The sequence below is a fragment of the Pogona vitticeps genome, chromosome 10 (genome assembly GCF_051106095.1).
Source record: "Pogona vitticeps strain Pit_001003342236 chromosome 10, PviZW2.1, whole genome shotgun sequence".
Lineage (NCBI taxonomy): Eukaryota > Metazoa > Chordata > Lepidosauria > Squamata > Agamidae > Pogona > Pogona vitticeps.
In genome coordinates, this window is record NC_135792.1 from 23,155,487 (window position 1) to 23,173,096 (window position 17,610).

Here is a 17,610-nt window from a genome sequence, read left to right on the forward strand (position 1 = left end):
AGCATCATCTCCTGTCCAAATAAGGCCAGACCAAGAGCAGAGGCTTCTTCTTGTTGTTATTTATTTATTTATTTATTTATTTATTTATTTATTTATTTATTTATTTATTTATTTATTTATTTATTTATTTATTTATTGGACTTATATACCGCCCCATAGCGCTCCAAGCACTCTCCGGGCGGTTTACAATTTTTTAATTATACAGGCTACACATTGCCCCCCCAGCAAGCTGGGTACTCAATTTACCGACCTCGGAAGGATGGAAGGCTGAGTCAACCTTGAGCCGGCTACCTGGGATTTGAACCCCAGGTCGTGAGCACAGTTTTAGCTGCAGTACAGCGTTTTAAGCACTGCGCCACGAGGCTCCTATTATTGTTATTGTTATTGTTGTTGTTCATGTGCCATCCAGTTGCTTCCGACCTGTGGGGCCCTCAGGAAGGAGCCATCTCCGAATTGTCCTGTCCCACCTCAGCTCCTGCAGAGTCAAGCCTGTGGCTTCCTTATAGGGAGTCTGTCCCTCTCATATTGTGTTTTCCCTTTTTTCCTGCTGCTTTCCACCTTCCCCACCATTATTGTCCTTTCCAGAAGATCCCGCCTTGTCATGATGTGCCAAAAGTAGGACAACCTCGGTTTCCTCATTTCCACTTCCAGAGATGGTCCAGGTTTGATCAGTTCCAGGACACACTTTTCCATCCTTCTGCCAGCCCAAGCTCTTCTCCAGCACCACGTTTCAACCGAATCCATCATTTCCCCCCTTGCCAGCTTTCTTCACTCTCCAGCTTTCACACCCATACACGGTGATTGGAAATACATGAGTGTGGATGATCTCGGTCTCCAGGGACACATCCTGACACCTGACGATCTTTTCTAGTTCCTTCAGGGCTGCCCTTTTGAATCTCAAGCCTTACGATTTCTTGGCTGCCACCTCCATTGTGGCTGCTTCTGATTGAACCAGACAAGGGAGACCCTGAAAAACAACGGAGATAATTAACCTCTATCGTAAAAGTTACTGTGGCGTTACTCGATCTCCGAAAGTAGTTACGCGCTTGTAAAGGAGTTCCTTCCCAGCTCTGCCTAGGGACCAAGCCTTCTGGAAATGCCCCAGGGATTAAGGAGCCGGAGAAAGTGCTGAAAGCGGAGGGAAAAGATGCTGAGCCGACAGGCAGGATTAATCCCCGCCCGCCAACCTTCAACCGCCCGCAGCTGACCGGAGGCGGACTTCGACCTCCCCCCGGGAGGAAGATAAAGCCGGAGGAACGGCGGCGGGCAGGCAGGCAGGCAGGCTGGAAGGATGGCGGCCGAGCCGGTGGGGACGGTGGAGTCGCTCTTCAGCCGCAACAAGGAGGAGCACCCGGAGCCCATCAAGGCAGAAGTGCGGGGTAAGGCGAGCCTCGGAGGGATCGCAGCATTTCAAGGGAGGGGGGGGTTTCTCTTCTCTCCCCCCCCCAAAAAAAGACACAGAGGAAGACTTCCTCTTCTTCCTCCTCGCTGGAAGAAGCCACGATCTGGAGAGGGAAAAAAGGGGGGAGGCGAAGAAGCGGTGGCTGACTCGCGAGGAGGTCCCGCCGAGCCCCCGCGGGGGGGGGGGGAAGGTTGGCTCCCTTGCCCAAAGGTGGGCGCTCTTCCAGCCCTGGAGGGCGCCCGCAGAGGCTCCTTTGGGGAGGGGGGTTTCTCGGCGGCGCTGGCTTCCGAGTAGACCCCGGGCACTGCGGGGGCCCCTGTCTGGATCGGAAGGGGCTCTTTCCTCTCCTTGTCTTTCACCCCCGCTCCACGGCCCCAGATACGGGAAGCAACAAGTCCCATCAGCCGTGCCGCTCACCGTACCAGGCTGGGGCTGATAGGAGTTGTAGTAGGGGGGGAAACGTCCGGAACGGCCTGGGATCCCGATCTCCCCCTTTCCTCCCCCCCCCGCACCTCGGAACAGTTTGCAAGAGAGTCCAAGACACTGTCAAGAGTTTTGTAACTTTTTTCCTCCCGTTTTTTTAAAAGTGTAACGGCCCAAGGCAAGTTAAGAAGAACGATTTGGTGCGTCTCTTCTCCCCCCCCCCTCTTTTCCCCGATCATATTTTCAGTTTTAATCGCCGTTCCTATTTAGGGTTCCCTTTAGCGCTTCCTTCTTTATGACTGTTATTTCTTTTTCTTTTTCACCTCCTTCAAGCCCAAGGTTCAACGCCAGCCACTTGTCCTTTTATTTACCCTTTTTTCTCTCTCTCTCTCTCCTCTTTTTTTTGTCCCCCTCGAAACGAGGAGCAGATCTACAGGAAAAGGGGGCCCTCTTGAATGTTGTTGCTGCTTGCTTGCTTTGTTAGCTCCCCCCCCCGCCCTGCTTTATTTTTTTAGATTTAGACTCATCCTTGCAAATCATACCAGGGGCCCAGTCCAATTATATCTCTAAGTTTATTTAATAGCTCAGTGGGTTAGCTGCTTGCCTTCCACGCTGCGGAATGGCCGTGACATTTATTTATTTATTTATTTATTTATTTATTTATTTATTTATTTATTTATTTATTTATTCATTCATTTATTCATTTATTTATTCATTCATTCATTCATTCATTCATTCATTCATTCATTCATTCATTCCCAGAGTTTTGAAACAGAATTTAACTTCAGCGCATGATAAATGATTTGATTCGAAATAGAATTCTACTCCTGTGATTTAGCCAGAGGCTCAGAGTTCAAATCCCCACCGGACCTCCAGGGAGGAGAAGAGCCAGCCTGGGTGGCCTTGGGCCAGCGGCAGAGTCCCACAGCGCCCCTAGAGGAAGGGAAGGGTAAACCACTTCTGAGTATTCTCTGCCTGGAAAGGCTTTCCAATCTGACTCCAGCTGAGCATTTCACCTCTGGAAAGGCTTTTCTGTGATAGTCTGTTGGTTCCACTGGTTCCTTTCTCTCTTTTCTTAATGCTCTTGCCACAGTATTGTCATTTTGTATCCTAGTTTAGTGTTCTGCTGTGATGTTTTGTTTTTAATCTTCGATAAACCGCCTAGAATAGCGGTTCCGCCCTAATGCAGTAATGTATCAATTGAAGTAATAAATAAATAAATAAATAAAATATTGTTGCAATTCCCAGAAGGATTAGTGGTAGCTACTAGCTAGACAGGCTGCCTGGAGAATTCTGGGAGTTGTAGTTCCCCAAAGTGACCATTCTAATCATAATTGTGTCAAGTTGATCTAGCTTACATTGACCCTTTTGGCAGAAACTCCTCCCTCCTTCTGGGGGCATCCCAGGACGTTGCAGCTGGCCCAAGGCTACCCAGGCCGGTTCTTCTCCAAGGAGGCCCAGTTGGGGGAAATCGAACCCCCAACTTCTGGCTCCACAGCCAGAGACCTGAACCACTGAGCTACCCAGCCAGCTCTCCATGTTTATTTATTGTTTTTATTCTACTTCTCAATAGGGTTGTGTGTTGTCCATCAAAGCAGCTCAGAAAAAAAATGAAGCTAGTCCAGCCCTGTAGAACCGGAAGAGGGTTAGAGATGGAAGGGAAGGGCCGTGGAAAGACGAAGGAGCCAGATTGGTTGTCTAAAGCCAGAACGGGAGGACAAGCTCTCTTCCCTGTTCCTCCTGCCCGAATATCGATCAGTAACTTTTGTTCCTTTGGGTGACGGAGCAAAGCTGTGTTTGCTGTGGGATTTCTTTTCGGTAGGGCGAGGAGAGCAAACGCCCAGTGGCTGCTATGGATGAGGTCAAGTTGGCCAACCCTCCATGGCCTTGTAGGACAGGCAGCTGGTTTAGCCCTCTGTGGTCCCAGATCCCCAGGCACAAACGAGTATGTCCAGTGCCAGGCTGAGGTATAAGGAAACTGTAACTCCAAGCCTCAGAGGATGAGGGCTAAGCAACTGGAGAGGGAAAGGACTCAAGTTTTACATCATTGTTCGAATGATATACTTTCCTCAAGTAACTCTACCAGATCTCCCAGTGCAGACATAGCTTGGAGCTCCAGCATGTCTGGATCCAGACCTGAGCATGCCCTTCTCTCTGGGGCAGACGTGAGGAGCCAGTTGCTCTCTAGATGGGCAGCAGCTCCTATCGGTGTTAGCCAGCAGAACCAGCAGTGAGAGGTCACTGCAGTATCGGTGCTGGATAGCTCAGTGGCTTAGGCGTGGAGCCAGACGATGGGAGTTTGATTCCCCCACTGGGCCTCTAAACAGGGGCTGGTGGTCCCTAGCATCCCTTCAAGTTCTGCAGTTCCATTATTATTATTATCATCTTCAGGACAGACCCATTTCCCCCCAGCTCTGAGGAAGAGCACGTGGTGCCCTTCTCAGGATGGGGGAAACCACATGCTAAAGCACATGATGTCCTAAACATAGGAGTCTACATGGAAAGGAATGGGTGTTTGCAATTCCAACATGGAACATCGATGTCATGAGCAAGTTGATCTTTTTTTAAAAGCCATAAATACCATGCCAAACCAGCTGAAATGTATTTCAGTGAGATATTTCATGGGTTGACAATCCACTTCGGTGTTTGTTTTCTCAGATACTCCTTTGAAAACAAAAAAGACACTCTCTTTCTCTTGCACACATACACAGAAACACTTCCAGAATCACTCCAGTCTTTATCAAATCATGTTATGCAAAAATGCATGCTAGATAAAGTCCCAATAAGTATTATGTTGGATAAATGTCTTATGAAAGACATTTGACTTATGAAAGACAATTATCCAATGTAATGCTTATTGGGACTTTATCTAGGTTTACCTAGCGTACGTTTTTGCATAACGTGATTTGTTGAATAGTGGAGTTTCATAAGACATTTATACTGGATTATGCCAAGTCATTTTATAATAAAACCTGTTGCTCTTGTAAGAGGGGAGGTAGATTTGGATTAACTATTAAGACAATGGTTTTCTTGGCTCAAAGAATCGTTGGATAATAAAAAAATATTGCCTCTGGTTATGGAAGGAAGAGAGAGGGGGAAAAATACCAGTGGAAATACGCAGAACACACATCGAGCAGACATTGATGCCGGCTGCAAATAAAGGCCATGTGTCAACTCCCATAGGTGAAATGGAAGCGCAAAAGCAGGATCTCACAGTAGCTGCTGTGGGATTCGGAATGGTGAGCCCTAGAACTTCCCCATGTGAGAGAGGCCTCCTAACTTTTCAGGGGCAGTGAGTGATTCGAAAGGGTGGTTGTGGGATTTAGGGGCACCGATGCCCACCCACCCCCAGACCTTGGAGGGCCATCCATTCCTGCTTTCCATGTCTGACCCCAAGCTGTCCCCTGATTTAGGGGGGAAAATTATTCAGAAAGTTGCATTGCACTCCTCTGGGGTCAGTAAGGCCCTTTCACTATGTTTCCCCCAACGCTTCAGCGGCTTGATCCCTAGGAGAATTTTTTTTTTTTCAAAACCAGCAGTGGCTGTAGGTCCTGGGGAGGAGAAAGGGCTGCCCTCAATCCTTTGAGATCTATACGTGACCCACATGCCACATTTTGCCCTCCCCAAGCCTAGGGGAGGAAGAGAAATGTCCAGACCCCCCCCCCTTGCCCCACCATCCCTGAAATAGAGGGTTGTTTCCTTTTTGCACCTCTGGATCTAATCTTTCTGTCTCAAATGCAAATACAATTAAAAAAATAGATAGCAAAAGAAGAGGGGGGGGACTCACCTGAAGAAACAAAACACCATCGTGACATTAATGTGGACAGAACAAGAGTAAATTAAGGCCAGCCTTCCACCACAGCTCCTAACTAGAGTAGGCTTGTTTACTCAATGAGATGCATGTTAGGTATTGATTTGCCATTCAGCAATGGATTCCTTGCCTGTGTGACAGCTTTGTGGGTACCCTGGACAGCCAGAAGGACAGACAAGTGGGTCCTAGATCAAAGCAAGCCTGATTTTTATTTTTCTGGAAGCAAGAAAAAGGCTAAGACTTTCCTACTTTGGGCACCTCTTAAGGAAGCAAGGATCATTTGAAACTTCAATAATGGTTGGAAAAGTTGAAGGCAGCAGGAAAAGAGGAAGATCAGCTACAAGATAGATGGGCTCCGTGAATGAAGCCCTTCAGACTTGCAGGTTGCTGAGCGGGGCTGGTTGAGAATGGGACACTCATTCATACAGGTGACTGAAGTTGGAGGCAGCTTGACAGCATTTAAGAACAACAACAAAGCTCTACCTGGAAGTAATGAATAGGTTCCTGGCCGAAGTCTATAAATCAGTTCAAAGTACAAGAGCGCAGTGGCAGAAAATGCAGGAATCTGCAGGTGGCGATAGCAGCGGATGCCTACGGAGGCCGGGGAAGTGGAGAGCAGGATCACCAGAGACGGCGCCAACCGCATCGAGTTGGCCACCCAGCCCTTGTCCCTTGTGTGGTCTGAGTGCAACTGATACTTGACCCGTGATGCTTAGCAGGAACATGCCCACCCAACCCTACCCAGAAGTGGGACCCCCTTTAGTTGCAGCAGAAATCTCCAGCATCTTTTATTAAGAGATCTGTGAACGATCCTGGTGAGCTCATGCCGTTCCGGCAGGAAGGGCCATCTCTCCGATCAGCCATACTTGCTTGAGGTAAAGGACAGGATGGTGGCCCCTTCCTCATCTCTTTCAGCAGAAGGTGACCGGACAGTCCACAGCACCTCAGGGGGCAGGCTGGTTTAGGGGCCAGGTGGAAGAAACTCTGGTCTGACTTCCAAAACGGGGCCACCCTTCATGAGCTCAAGAAGAACCACTTGAGGGCTGGCCCGTTTGTCTCCCAGCAGAAGCCAGCTAAGGCAGTTGGCTCATTCTGCCTAATGTTACGCCCGGCCCTGCTAATAGCAAAATCCCAAGAAGAGGTCAGCCCTATGGGGATTTGTGTGTGTGTGTGTGGTTCCCCCCCCCTGCAGAACAGCCGCCTGTCACTCCATTTCAAAGGCAGTTTACAACGTGGTTTGAGTGACAGCAGTACTACTTGAGGAGATGCTCTCTTGGGCTCAAAGAGTTAATTTCACAGCCTTTGGATGCTGGCTTTTCCTTCTGACCTTTTATGACTGACGGGCTGGGGATATTGTTCTCGGAAATTCTGCTTTGCTCCCTGGTTCAGTGAGTTGTGTAACTCTCTCGGTCTGGCATGGTTACTGGAACATGAGTGACAAGGGATTTATAAAAAAGCAACTGCTCCCATGAAAGGTTTAGACATCTGATGCTCCCACATTTGTCCTAAGCCCTGTTCCTTTCCTCCCTGCGCCCCCAAATATAGCTGGGATTCAAAGATATTTTGCCTCCCTCTGAGAAATGGCTGCCCTGGGACGAAAGTTAAGCCCCTCGCCAAGACAGGAAGGAAGGGCTCCATGCCAGGATTCCCCCGGGGAGCTTTTCCAGAGCTCACTGATGCCACAGTAAATCTCCCTCCTGATGTGTTTTCCTGTCCCTTTCCTCAGGCGAGATCCCCAGCTGGATGGAGGGCATCCTTCTGCGCAATGGTCCGGGCATGCACACCGTCGGGGAAAGCAAATACAACCACTGGTTCGACGGCCTGGCTCTGCTGCACAGCTTTACGATCAAAAACGGTAGGCTTGTGTCTCCGACCTCAAGCGATGGCCAAAGACCTTTGCAAGATCAGTCTCCGGCTCGGCTGGGAGGGAGGCCTAACCAGACTTTAGAAACAGCCCAAGGCGTACCGGCAGTTCATCAACCATCAGATTAGAGACACGTTACGGAAGAATTATCTGGCTGTGGGGCCAGACACTGGGAGTTCAAAGTCCCACTGTGTTTCTTGGGAGAAGAGCCAGCCTGGGTGGCCTTGGGCAAGCTGCATAGTCCCAGGGTGCACCCAGGAGAAAGGAAAGGTCAACACTTCTAGATATGGTCTCCTTAGACAACCCTGGAAAGGATTGCGATCAACATTCCCTCTAATTTTCCACCAGTGCTGGAATTGTGCACACAGTTTTCCAGCTGTGACTGGAACCACACTGGCAGCTACACTGGCTACAGGGGCACAGCACTGTGCAGTCGCGCACCAGCACAGCTTAGAGGGAATATTGGTCGTCAACGTCAGAGCTGACTTGATGGCACGTTGTCATTATTATCGGAAGAAGTGAGCCATGTGTCTCTTTAATGGCAACTATCATTGCAATTCAAGGAAGGATGTATCTGCTCTTAGGTAGACAAGGGGTGACTCCTCTCCAGGCTACCTGGGGGATTCTGGGAGTTGTAGTCCCCAAAAGTGACATTTCTGAGCATAGTGACTGTGTGCTGTCAAGTCAGTTCTGACTTAGGGCAACCTTTTTCAGTGTTTTGCAAGTAGAGAAGACTCAGAAATAATTTCCCATTCCCTTCTTCTTCTGGGGGTGCCCTGGGACAACTGTGCAGCTGGCCCCAGGCTACCTCTACTCCCCAGGAGGCACTGCAAGGAATCGAACTCCCAACCTTCACCAGATTCCTAAAAACACAGAGCTCTGCCATTAACCATGTCAGTTAAGCAGTTTCTTTGGGCTCAACAAAGGCAGATATGCCTCTGCTTGCCACCGGATGGAGACAGACAACATGAAATGAACAACAGTGCATTCTGACAAGAGGTGGTCAGTCTGTGTAGTGGAGAGGCGGGGAGGTGTAGTGGACAGAGCGATGGGCTTAGACTCGAAAGGCATGGGATCAGATCCCTGCTTAAATATCTCACATTCCTTGAAAGTCCCAATAGGGCCACCGTAGGGTCAATGCAACACGACAACACACAACAAGCGAGTCTTCATGGCATCTTGAAAAGCGAATAGTGTTATTTTGCCACAAGCACTTGTGGACAAGAGAAGATGGTGATTCCTGTCCTCCTGTCTGTGTAGATTTTCCCCAGAGATATTAGGATGCTCAGGACTGGATGCTTTGGTCTAAATACCACTCGAGGAGATACACTGAACTCATTGACTTGATAAGTCAGGCGTTCCTCGAGTTCTTGCTGATTTAATTAGCTAAGGGGGAATAATAATTGGATTTAGCCCAGAATGCAAGACAAGAAGACAAGAATAAGGCAGGATCCTCAGTTTAATCCATGACAATTTCAGACATGACTGATGTGAAATCATTCCTGTTTTGCTAAATGAAAAACAATCCATCATTTTTGCATTTTTTTTAAAAAAATGCTTTTGAAAATACTTCAGTGGTTCAAAGACTGCCTTTCATTTTCTTTTTTACCATTTTTTTAATTGGGGTACCCCTTGAATTCTTCCAGCATCTTTATCAAGAGGGAACTGTCATCTAAATTATTGTGTGTGTTCTTGGTTTTTGTTTTTTTTTAAGTTGTCCTTTGAATGTGACTTTAGCCACTTTTCTCCTCGGTTTTAGAACAGCTTCTAAAACTACTGGCTGGCGGAATTCTGGGAGTGATCGTCCAAAAAAGAAAAAGCCACACTTCTAAACTTTGGTGGCTTACTAAAAATTGGGCAGTGTTTGTAAAGTTGATCAGAGGAATCCAACTGTTTAAATGCCAAAGTAACTGTTAATTCTTCCCGCCAGTTTGGGGGATGGTTTCCTTTTAAATATCAGACTGGTCTCCCTGTGGATCCTTTTCCCCACAGTTCGATTTTGTTGTACTGGCAAGAGAAAGGAAACATCCACAAAAACGTCAGATAAGGAGGGTGTCTGGGGGCAACCAGCAGCTGAAACACAAGGTTTCCTTCACTGACAAAGTCTGCCATTCTGCAAGATTTGCATTGGAAGCTGAGCCCGAAATTAGGTCACTGTGGCATAGTAGCATGTGAAGCAAGTTTCATTGCAGCCTATTCATCGTAGTGACCCCAATAGATGATCCCGAAAGCAAATGACCTGAGATGACCCTAGGCGCTATGTGCCAGAGTTTAGCAATGTTATATTGTGGACTACCACTCCCAGAATCCCCTAGCCCACAGGGCTAGCTATGGAATTCTGGGAGCTGTACTTAAAAAAAAAGGTAATGTTTCCAAGTTCTAGCAAATCGCCCGGGTAATATTTTCTCTTCCTCCTTATCCAGACATTTCCAGCCCATTCTTTCACACTGCTTTTAATGCCTGGAGAATAGTTCTTGATTTGTTTCAAATTCCTCAGGGGCGCTTCTACCTGGTTCTTTTTCCTGTCTGGATAGTGTCTGTGTCTCTGGGAGAGCTGGCCTTTTTCTTTCATGCGGGATTTCCTTGCTCATTATTAGTCATTCTGCCTCTTGCTTTTCTTCCTCTAAAAGTTTTCAGTGACTTGCCCTACTAACTGTCCATTTACTAGGCAACCAGTGAAGTGGAGTTGGCTTGTTTCTGATCAAGTGCAATCCTGTTCCCATTGACTCAGAAGTATGTCCCCTTGTATTCAGTGGGACCTACTCTGTTTAGGCTTCCAACTTTAAAAGGACATCCCTATGTCAGTCTTCTCAGAGGCCTCCCATGGGGTAAACTCTCCAAGGGAGATTGGTGTAACGTTGCAATAAATAAATAAATTGTCATGTGATGTCGAACCATACTGCAGTTTAAAATGATGTCCAATCCAGTTTTGTTCTGGTTGGATTTTACAGATACTCCATAGTTTGGGGCAGTACAGAACAGTCTGTCTCTCTCTGTTTTTATTATTTTTACTCTCAGCCATCTGTCCACCCTTCTATTCATCATCCCCCTTTCTCTTCCTTGGCCACCATTGTATCCTCATTTCCCCCCCCCCTTTCCCACTTCATGCATGCCAATGTGTGATTCCTTAAAAAAAAAACCTTGTAGTTAAACGGCACATCCTCATTTGCAGATAAACATGGTCTTTAAAAAAAAAAATTAGAGCCAAAGAAGAATGCGCTGAAACTTGAGGAAATGTACAGCAGCTGATTTAAGGCTGGTTTACCCCTAACCCACTGTAAACACCTCCTCTCTGGATTATTGTGAACATGTCATTTCTGCCCAAGTGACAGCTGTGTTTGTGTTCCTCCCATGCTTCCGCTTTACACACAATTCCTTCCCCTTTTTTATGAAGCAGATGGGGAAATGTGAGAGGAGTTTGGCATCGTTGGATGGCAGCACTGAGCCGGTTTAGGGGGAAAGAACAGACCGGTTCTAAGTTAAGAAGTTTGGCATCTGGAGGGGAATTCCAGTTCAGGAGAAATACTTACAGGACTGCCGTTGCTGACCGAAGCGGGTGGCTCCCTCTACCTTACAGCAGGGCCGATTCTGCCCCTCTGCCTCCCAGCCCAGTCTCAGATCGGCATCCCAAAGGAATTCCTTTCCACATGCCTGCTGATGCCAAAGTCCTCCTCTTGTTTATCCTGAAATGATGATGTTATTCCACTTACAGAACACGTACACTGTTCGTCCGTATGTGCTTGTGATTTGCTAATGACTAACTCTTGTCTTATCTTATCAGGTGAGGTTTTCTATCGAAGCAAATACCTCCGCAGTGACACCTACAAGTGTAACATTGAAGCAAACAGGATTGTGGTGTCAGAATTTGGGACGATGGCTTACCCTGATCCGTGTAAGAACATATTCGCCAAGTAAGCGACTCTTGCCATTCCTGCTTACTAGTAACATGAACGCTTTCTGCTTGCCCTGTGAGTGCCTTGTCCTATACAAGAGGCTTCCCCTGTACTGGGAAGAGGCAAAGAGAGTGATGTGCCCCCCCCCAATCCAAGGCATGCATCCCAAAAAAATTTTTACCAACACCAAGCTGAACAGGAAACTTGAAATCAGTACTTCCTTGAAGCCTGCAGTGCAGTTTGCAAGATAATGCATGCGGAAAATGCACGCTGCTGCATCTGTGCATGCAAAAAGGAGCATAAAGTGCTTGGAGAATGGGGGTGGGGAGGAAACATGCTCTGGACAGTCTGGGCCTTTCCAATGTACAGACAAAAGTGCCTTCCAAAAATGCTCCAGAAAACTCTGTGTTTTTCAGATTGCGCATGAAAATGAGAACCTGAAAGTGAGCTTGAACGATTTTCCAGGCCCTATTCAAGTGAGAATCTGTGCCCCTCCTAGATGCTATTAGACCAGTGGTCCACAACCTTGGGCCTTCAGATGTTCTTGGGCTTCAGCTCCCAGAAATCCCGGCCAGCAGAGGTGGTGGTGAAGGCTTCTGGGAGTTGTAGTCCAAACATCTGGAGACGCAAGGTTGGGAACCACTGCACTAAACTACAAGTCCCATTGTCCCACCTATTGGCCATGCTGGTTGTAGCTGATGGGAATGATAGTCCCCAAGCCTCTGGTGGGCCACAGATCCCTCACCCCGCTCTATGCCTTCTTTTCCTTTGGTAAGTGGCCTCCCAGGGAAGAATTTCATCTTACACGTAGAGCAAGTGCTTTGGACACAGAAATGTTCACGTCTGGTTAAAAATGGATCAGGTTGTGGGGTGGAGGGGGGGAACCTCTTCTGGTCAAGACCCTGGAATTGCATCATTACAAAGGGGGCACCGGAAACCAAATCCAGCATTGGCAAAGAGTACATTGCATATTAGGTGGACATTAGTCCTACTTAGAGTAGAAACACCAAAATCAGTGAGATGCAAAACAGAATTTGGAAAAGAGGCTTGGAATTATAACCTTCCAAATCTCCAGTTCTTAGTGTTGGATTCTGGGTGTGTTCGTCCAAAAATTAACTCCTCCAATCTTGGAACTTAAGTTAGCCATTGTTAACAAGCCCTGTTCATTTCATGGTCTGCTCTAGGTAGGCCTAGCATTGGATTTAGTGCTTTCATCCATTATCTCATTGTTTCCCTACAACTTTTTAAGATAGGACTTGGGAAATTTAGCTTTGGAAGCGCTGGCTTGCAGGTGTCATCTTGGTAGCGACCCAACATTAGAAGGTTCAACATTTCAAAACTTGAGAGCAAACAGGTACTGACTCATTCTACTAACAGCACAGGAGAGATAGCTTGTTGATCTGCTTGGCTCGTGTTGTCTCATCACTTGAGAATTTTAACCTGGTTGCATGTGTGAAGGACATATCACGGAGCAAATGCCATTGAGACCACTTCTCACTGCAGGTTACATGGTACTGTATATTCAACCGGCTTTGTTCACACATTCAGCTGTGCATTGTCTAGTATTGCCTAGTCAACTAACATATACGTCTGTATGACCCAACATCTAGTCACCAAGCAAACTGGCTTGGTCACAGTTCGGACTAGAAATGCTGAAAGAAAAGATGATTTCTCTCTCTTCCCCGTCACAGGGCTTTCTGTTATCTCTCCCACACAATACCTGAGTTCACAGACAACTGCCTCATCAATATCATGAAAAATGGTGATGATTACTATGCTACCAGTGAGGTCAATTTCATTCGAAAGATCAATCCGCGGACTCTGGAGACGCTGGAGAAGGTAAATTGGTGGCCTCTGGCGTACACATCCGCTTCTCCTCAGCCTGTCCGCCTCAGGCTGCTTGAAGCACAGTTCTCATCATCCCCAGCTATCCACCCTAGCGGGTGTGATGGGAACGGTGGTCAAATACATCTAGAGGGTAGAAGGGTTTTTTAAAAACCGCTGGTGCGCATCATAGGAGAAACTGCTAAGAAGTGGGTGGTGGAATGGTGGAATGGGTAAAACAATATACCTGAACAGGTAAATGGCTTTCCTGTGAGGCAGGGGTGTTCTTGCTGTCATTTATTGTCTGAGGTGATTCACTGACCATTGTTACTGTGTACAAAACCTCCTAGAACAAAACTGAATATCAAACAGGGGTCTTGAAAATCATTACCAGGTGTAAAATGCCAGCCTTCTTAATTTTGGCCATGGATAATTAACAATCATGTTTCTGCTATTGTTATTCTATGGCAGGGGTTCACACACCCTTTCTCAGTACAAAGCTTCAATGAAAAGATCTCATTACCAAATAGAAATCATTATCTGGTGGGAAGTACCACACAATTTGCAACTTACATCTACAGTGGTGCCCCGCATGGCAACGATAATCTGTCCCTTTGAAATCGCTGTTTAGCGAAATCATTGTCATGCAAAATCCATTTCCCCATTGGAATGCATTGAAACCCGTTTAATGTGTTCCAATGGGGAAATACCTCGTCTTCCAGTGAAGATCGCCCATAGGGAAGCCATTTTGCGAGCGCCGATCAGCTGTAAAAATGGCTGTCCTGCAAAGCATGGGTCCGGAAAACACAGGGCAGCCATTTTGCGAAGCCGACGATCAGCTGTAAAAATCGTCATCTTGCGAACAAATGGTTTGCAAAGCATGGACCAAATCATCGATAAGCGAAAATCCCCCGTTGGAATGACTGTTTTGCAAATCACTATAGCGATTGCAAAAAGTCATTGTTATGCGGATTCGTTGTTTAGCGGGATCGTCATCTTGCGAGGTACCACTGTACTAACCAACCAACCATAGTCTCTATATTTTGATGCCATGTAGAATGTAAATGTAGAAAATTTTGCCATGTAATTACACTCTCACATCTGAGGAAGTGGATTTGATTCACGAAAGCTCACATTAAAATATAATAGATGGTCTTTAAGGTGCCACCATGTGTTTGTCTTTTTTCTTTTCCTTTTCTTTTGATCAAATAAGTGGAAACATGTCACTACACAAGAAGGAAAGACTTGCATGAAGGTTGCATATGCAAAGACATGTGTGCGGATGTATATTTAGGGATAAGTCTTGTAACCTAGAGGGAAACCTAGTACATCTCACCGTAGTTGGGCATCCAGCAACCAAGATGTCTCATGTTTCTACTGGCCAGTCTGCATTCCACTCCTCAATTCTTGACTATCAACCTCAAGGTCCCACCTTCCCATTTCCTGTTTTCCTTCACAACACTTTTTTTTTTGTCTTCTGTGTTGTCATGTGCTAGGTCGACTACTCAAAATACTTTGCCATCAACTTGACAACATCCCATCCCCATTATGACAGTGCCGGGAATATTCTCAACATGGGCACTTCCATCGTGGACAAAGGGAAGACAAAATATGTGATCTTTAAAATTCCACCTTCGGCACCAGGTAAGAAGAGGCACTAGGGAATTAGAAGTCGTTTCCTTCTTTTGCTCTTGACCCAAGTGAACGAGCGATTGCCACGTTCTCTTCCTCAGCCTGCAAGGAGGCGAGACATGGGTGCTGTTGCCAGGAGTTCTCAAGTTGGTGAGAATGATTTCGCACAAAATTGTAAGATGGTTTTGCACAAAATTGTAATATGGTTTTGCACAAAATTGTAAGATGGTTTTGCACAAAATTGTAGGATGGTTTTGCACAAAATTGTAAGATGGTTTTGCACAAAATTGTAAGATGGTTTTGCACAAAATTGTAGGATGGTTTTGCACAAAATTGCCTTAGTCTGATTCCGCAGTTACTGTAACCAGGGCTAGAACGGAACAGCTACCCTACATCCCTTGTTGGTTTCCCCACGCAAGCAGCAGTGTGTTCCTGCAAGTGGAGGCAGGTGACTGCCTCAAAAATGGGGACTCCATTTTTCCAGTAAGAGAGAATCCATTCCAGGTCTTAGTCTCACTTTAACGGAGCTTTCCAAGGTGCTGACCTTGGCCCCCTGAAGTAGAATCAGGACCTGGGACAGCTCCTGCATGATTCCAGTTAAAACCTAAAGCCAATTAACTGCTTCCACAAATTTAGAACCATCAACCTCCACTGGTCTCTGCCCGTACGAAGGCTCTACACATAAGAAAAAAATTCTGTGAAATTGAGTTTTTGCTCATGTATAGAGCCTATGTATGAGTAGAATTGACTTACTTGCTGATTTATTTATTTAGAAAAACTGGAATCAGGCAGGCAGCGATTTGACTGTGTCGAAGATCCTGGATACAACAATAGCTGAGCAGGGGCCTCGTTGCACGGATCTTTAAGAACCAGAAGCATTGAAAGGGTTGCCTACCTCTATTCCTCGCTAACAGCCATCCATCCTTTGCTTGCTGCCTTTTCTGTCATTTTTTATTTTAATATGTTCAGACCGTGGATAAGTGAATCTGGAGACACTGATCTTGTAGATCCAGGGGTCCTGTTGTATTTTATGCTGCAACAACATTGTTTTTGATAACTGTCCACCCTGGTGAAGAGGCGATAATGATAATTGCACTTCATAATCTAGAGGGCATCAAATTCAGAAAGGATGGTGTAGGGAACTGGAATCCAAAAGGCAGCACATTTTTGTGGGGTTCGTTTTTGTTTTTATTTAGAAAGTGAAAAGAAGAAGAAGAAGACCTGCCTGAAATATCTGGAAGTCATGTGTACCATCCCCTCCCGTTCCCTCTTGAACCCAAGCTATTATCACAGCTTTGGTGTGTCGGAAAATTACGTCCTTTTCGTAGAGCAGCCGTTCAAACTGGATATACTCAAGATGGCGACGGCCTACATCCGAGGGGTGAGCTGGGCCTCCTGCCTCGTCTTCCAGAAAGACGACAAGGTATATACAACTCCTTCTCTCCTGAGAATTTTCTCCAACACACATTGATTAAATCGGGCATGGGCATTTCTCTCCTAAACTATGCAGATATACTATCTATTATTACTGTGGTAATATGCCTATACAGTGGTGCCTCACAAGACGAATTTAATTCATTCCACGGTTTGTTAGCGCGAAAATGTGGAAAAACAGCAGATTTAGCAGCATATTGATTAGTCCAGAATAACTCACGCATACACCAGCAGCTTCTCCACCACCAACGTGTATTTACAAGATATTTACAGCAGTTCAGTCTGGCAGCATAACAGGTAGCATTCATCACAAAGCAGGAAGATACATCAACTGTACAGTTTCACATATATATACATATATACATCTGCTTGTGTCCAATCACATTATGTGTTGCATCATTCATGAGTCAGCACTGCTGAGTCATCGTGACTCAGTTTCTACACATCTGTTCATTAGGGCTGCTCATTAATATACTTTATTCTGCTCAGGCCTGTAAATTTACCTTGATACGGTTAAAGTTGTCTTGAGAAAAATTCATCTTGCAAAACGCATTTTCCCATAGGAATGCCTTGAAATCTAATTAATGCGTTCCTATGGGCAAAAAAAAGTCAGAACAAAGTCAAATTTGGTTTACGAAGGTTTTATTAAATGCTCTTTAAAGCCATACATATTGTGCAGATTTTTAAAATTTCAATCAAAAAACTTTAAGTTTTTAAACATCATAGAAAAACATTTAAAAATCAGCAAACATGAGGCAGGAACAAAAAATGGAAAACATTCGTCTTGCGAAGCACGGCCATAGGAACATTCATCTTGTGAGTCATCGACCCCCATTGCCAAAACCATTTGTCTTGCGAGTTTTTTTTCCTGCGAGGCATTTGTCTTGCAAGGCACCACTGTACATGGCCCATTCATAGATGACATTGTAAGTAAAACAAAAATTCCCTTAGGACATTTTTGGGATTTTTTTTTATAACTATTTCTCTCATGTATGTCTTTCCTCTATGCACTCAAGGCAGTGCACATTGATCTCTCCATCCTAAGTTTTTCCTCACGACAAGAACCTTGCAAAGTACGTCATTCTGAGGGGAAATGCAAATGACAGATCAACCGGAGATTTTGTTGTTGTTGTTGTTGTTGTTGTTGTAGTAATTAGTACTCCTAACTAACAAAAGCCACCTGCTGTGAAGACAGAGGTATCCTGACAGGTCGTAAACAAGAGGGATTGGCCCCTCCATCTAACTATCAGGTTGGAAACTGTCCTGTTTCTTCTGCTCCTTTTCCAGCTCTGTCAAGCCTGGCAGGATGAAGAGCCCTGCGGGGCTC

General features: G+C 46.0%; 1 protein-coding gene across 1 annotated transcript in view; it reads left to right on the top strand.

Moving 5' to 3' along the window:
- Positions 1 to 1,243: 1,243 nt before the first annotated feature.
- BCO1 (beta-carotene oxygenase 1) overlaps positions 1,244 to 17,610 on the top strand; it is a 32,105-nt gene continuing 15,738 nt past the window's right edge. The window contains exons 1-6 of the mRNA XM_020805714.3: positions 1,244 to 1,379; positions 7,363 to 7,491; positions 11,282 to 11,411; positions 13,085 to 13,232; positions 14,714 to 14,861; positions 16,046 to 16,272. Of these exons, the coding sequence (XP_020661373.3) occupies positions 1,292 to 1,379; positions 7,363 to 7,491; positions 11,282 to 11,411; positions 13,085 to 13,232; positions 14,714 to 14,861; positions 16,046 to 16,272 (870 nt within the window). The 5' untranslated portion in view covers positions 1,244 to 1,291. The remainder of the gene's footprint in view (positions 1,380 to 7,362; positions 7,492 to 11,281; positions 11,412 to 13,084; positions 13,233 to 14,713; positions 14,862 to 16,045; positions 16,273 to 17,610) is intronic.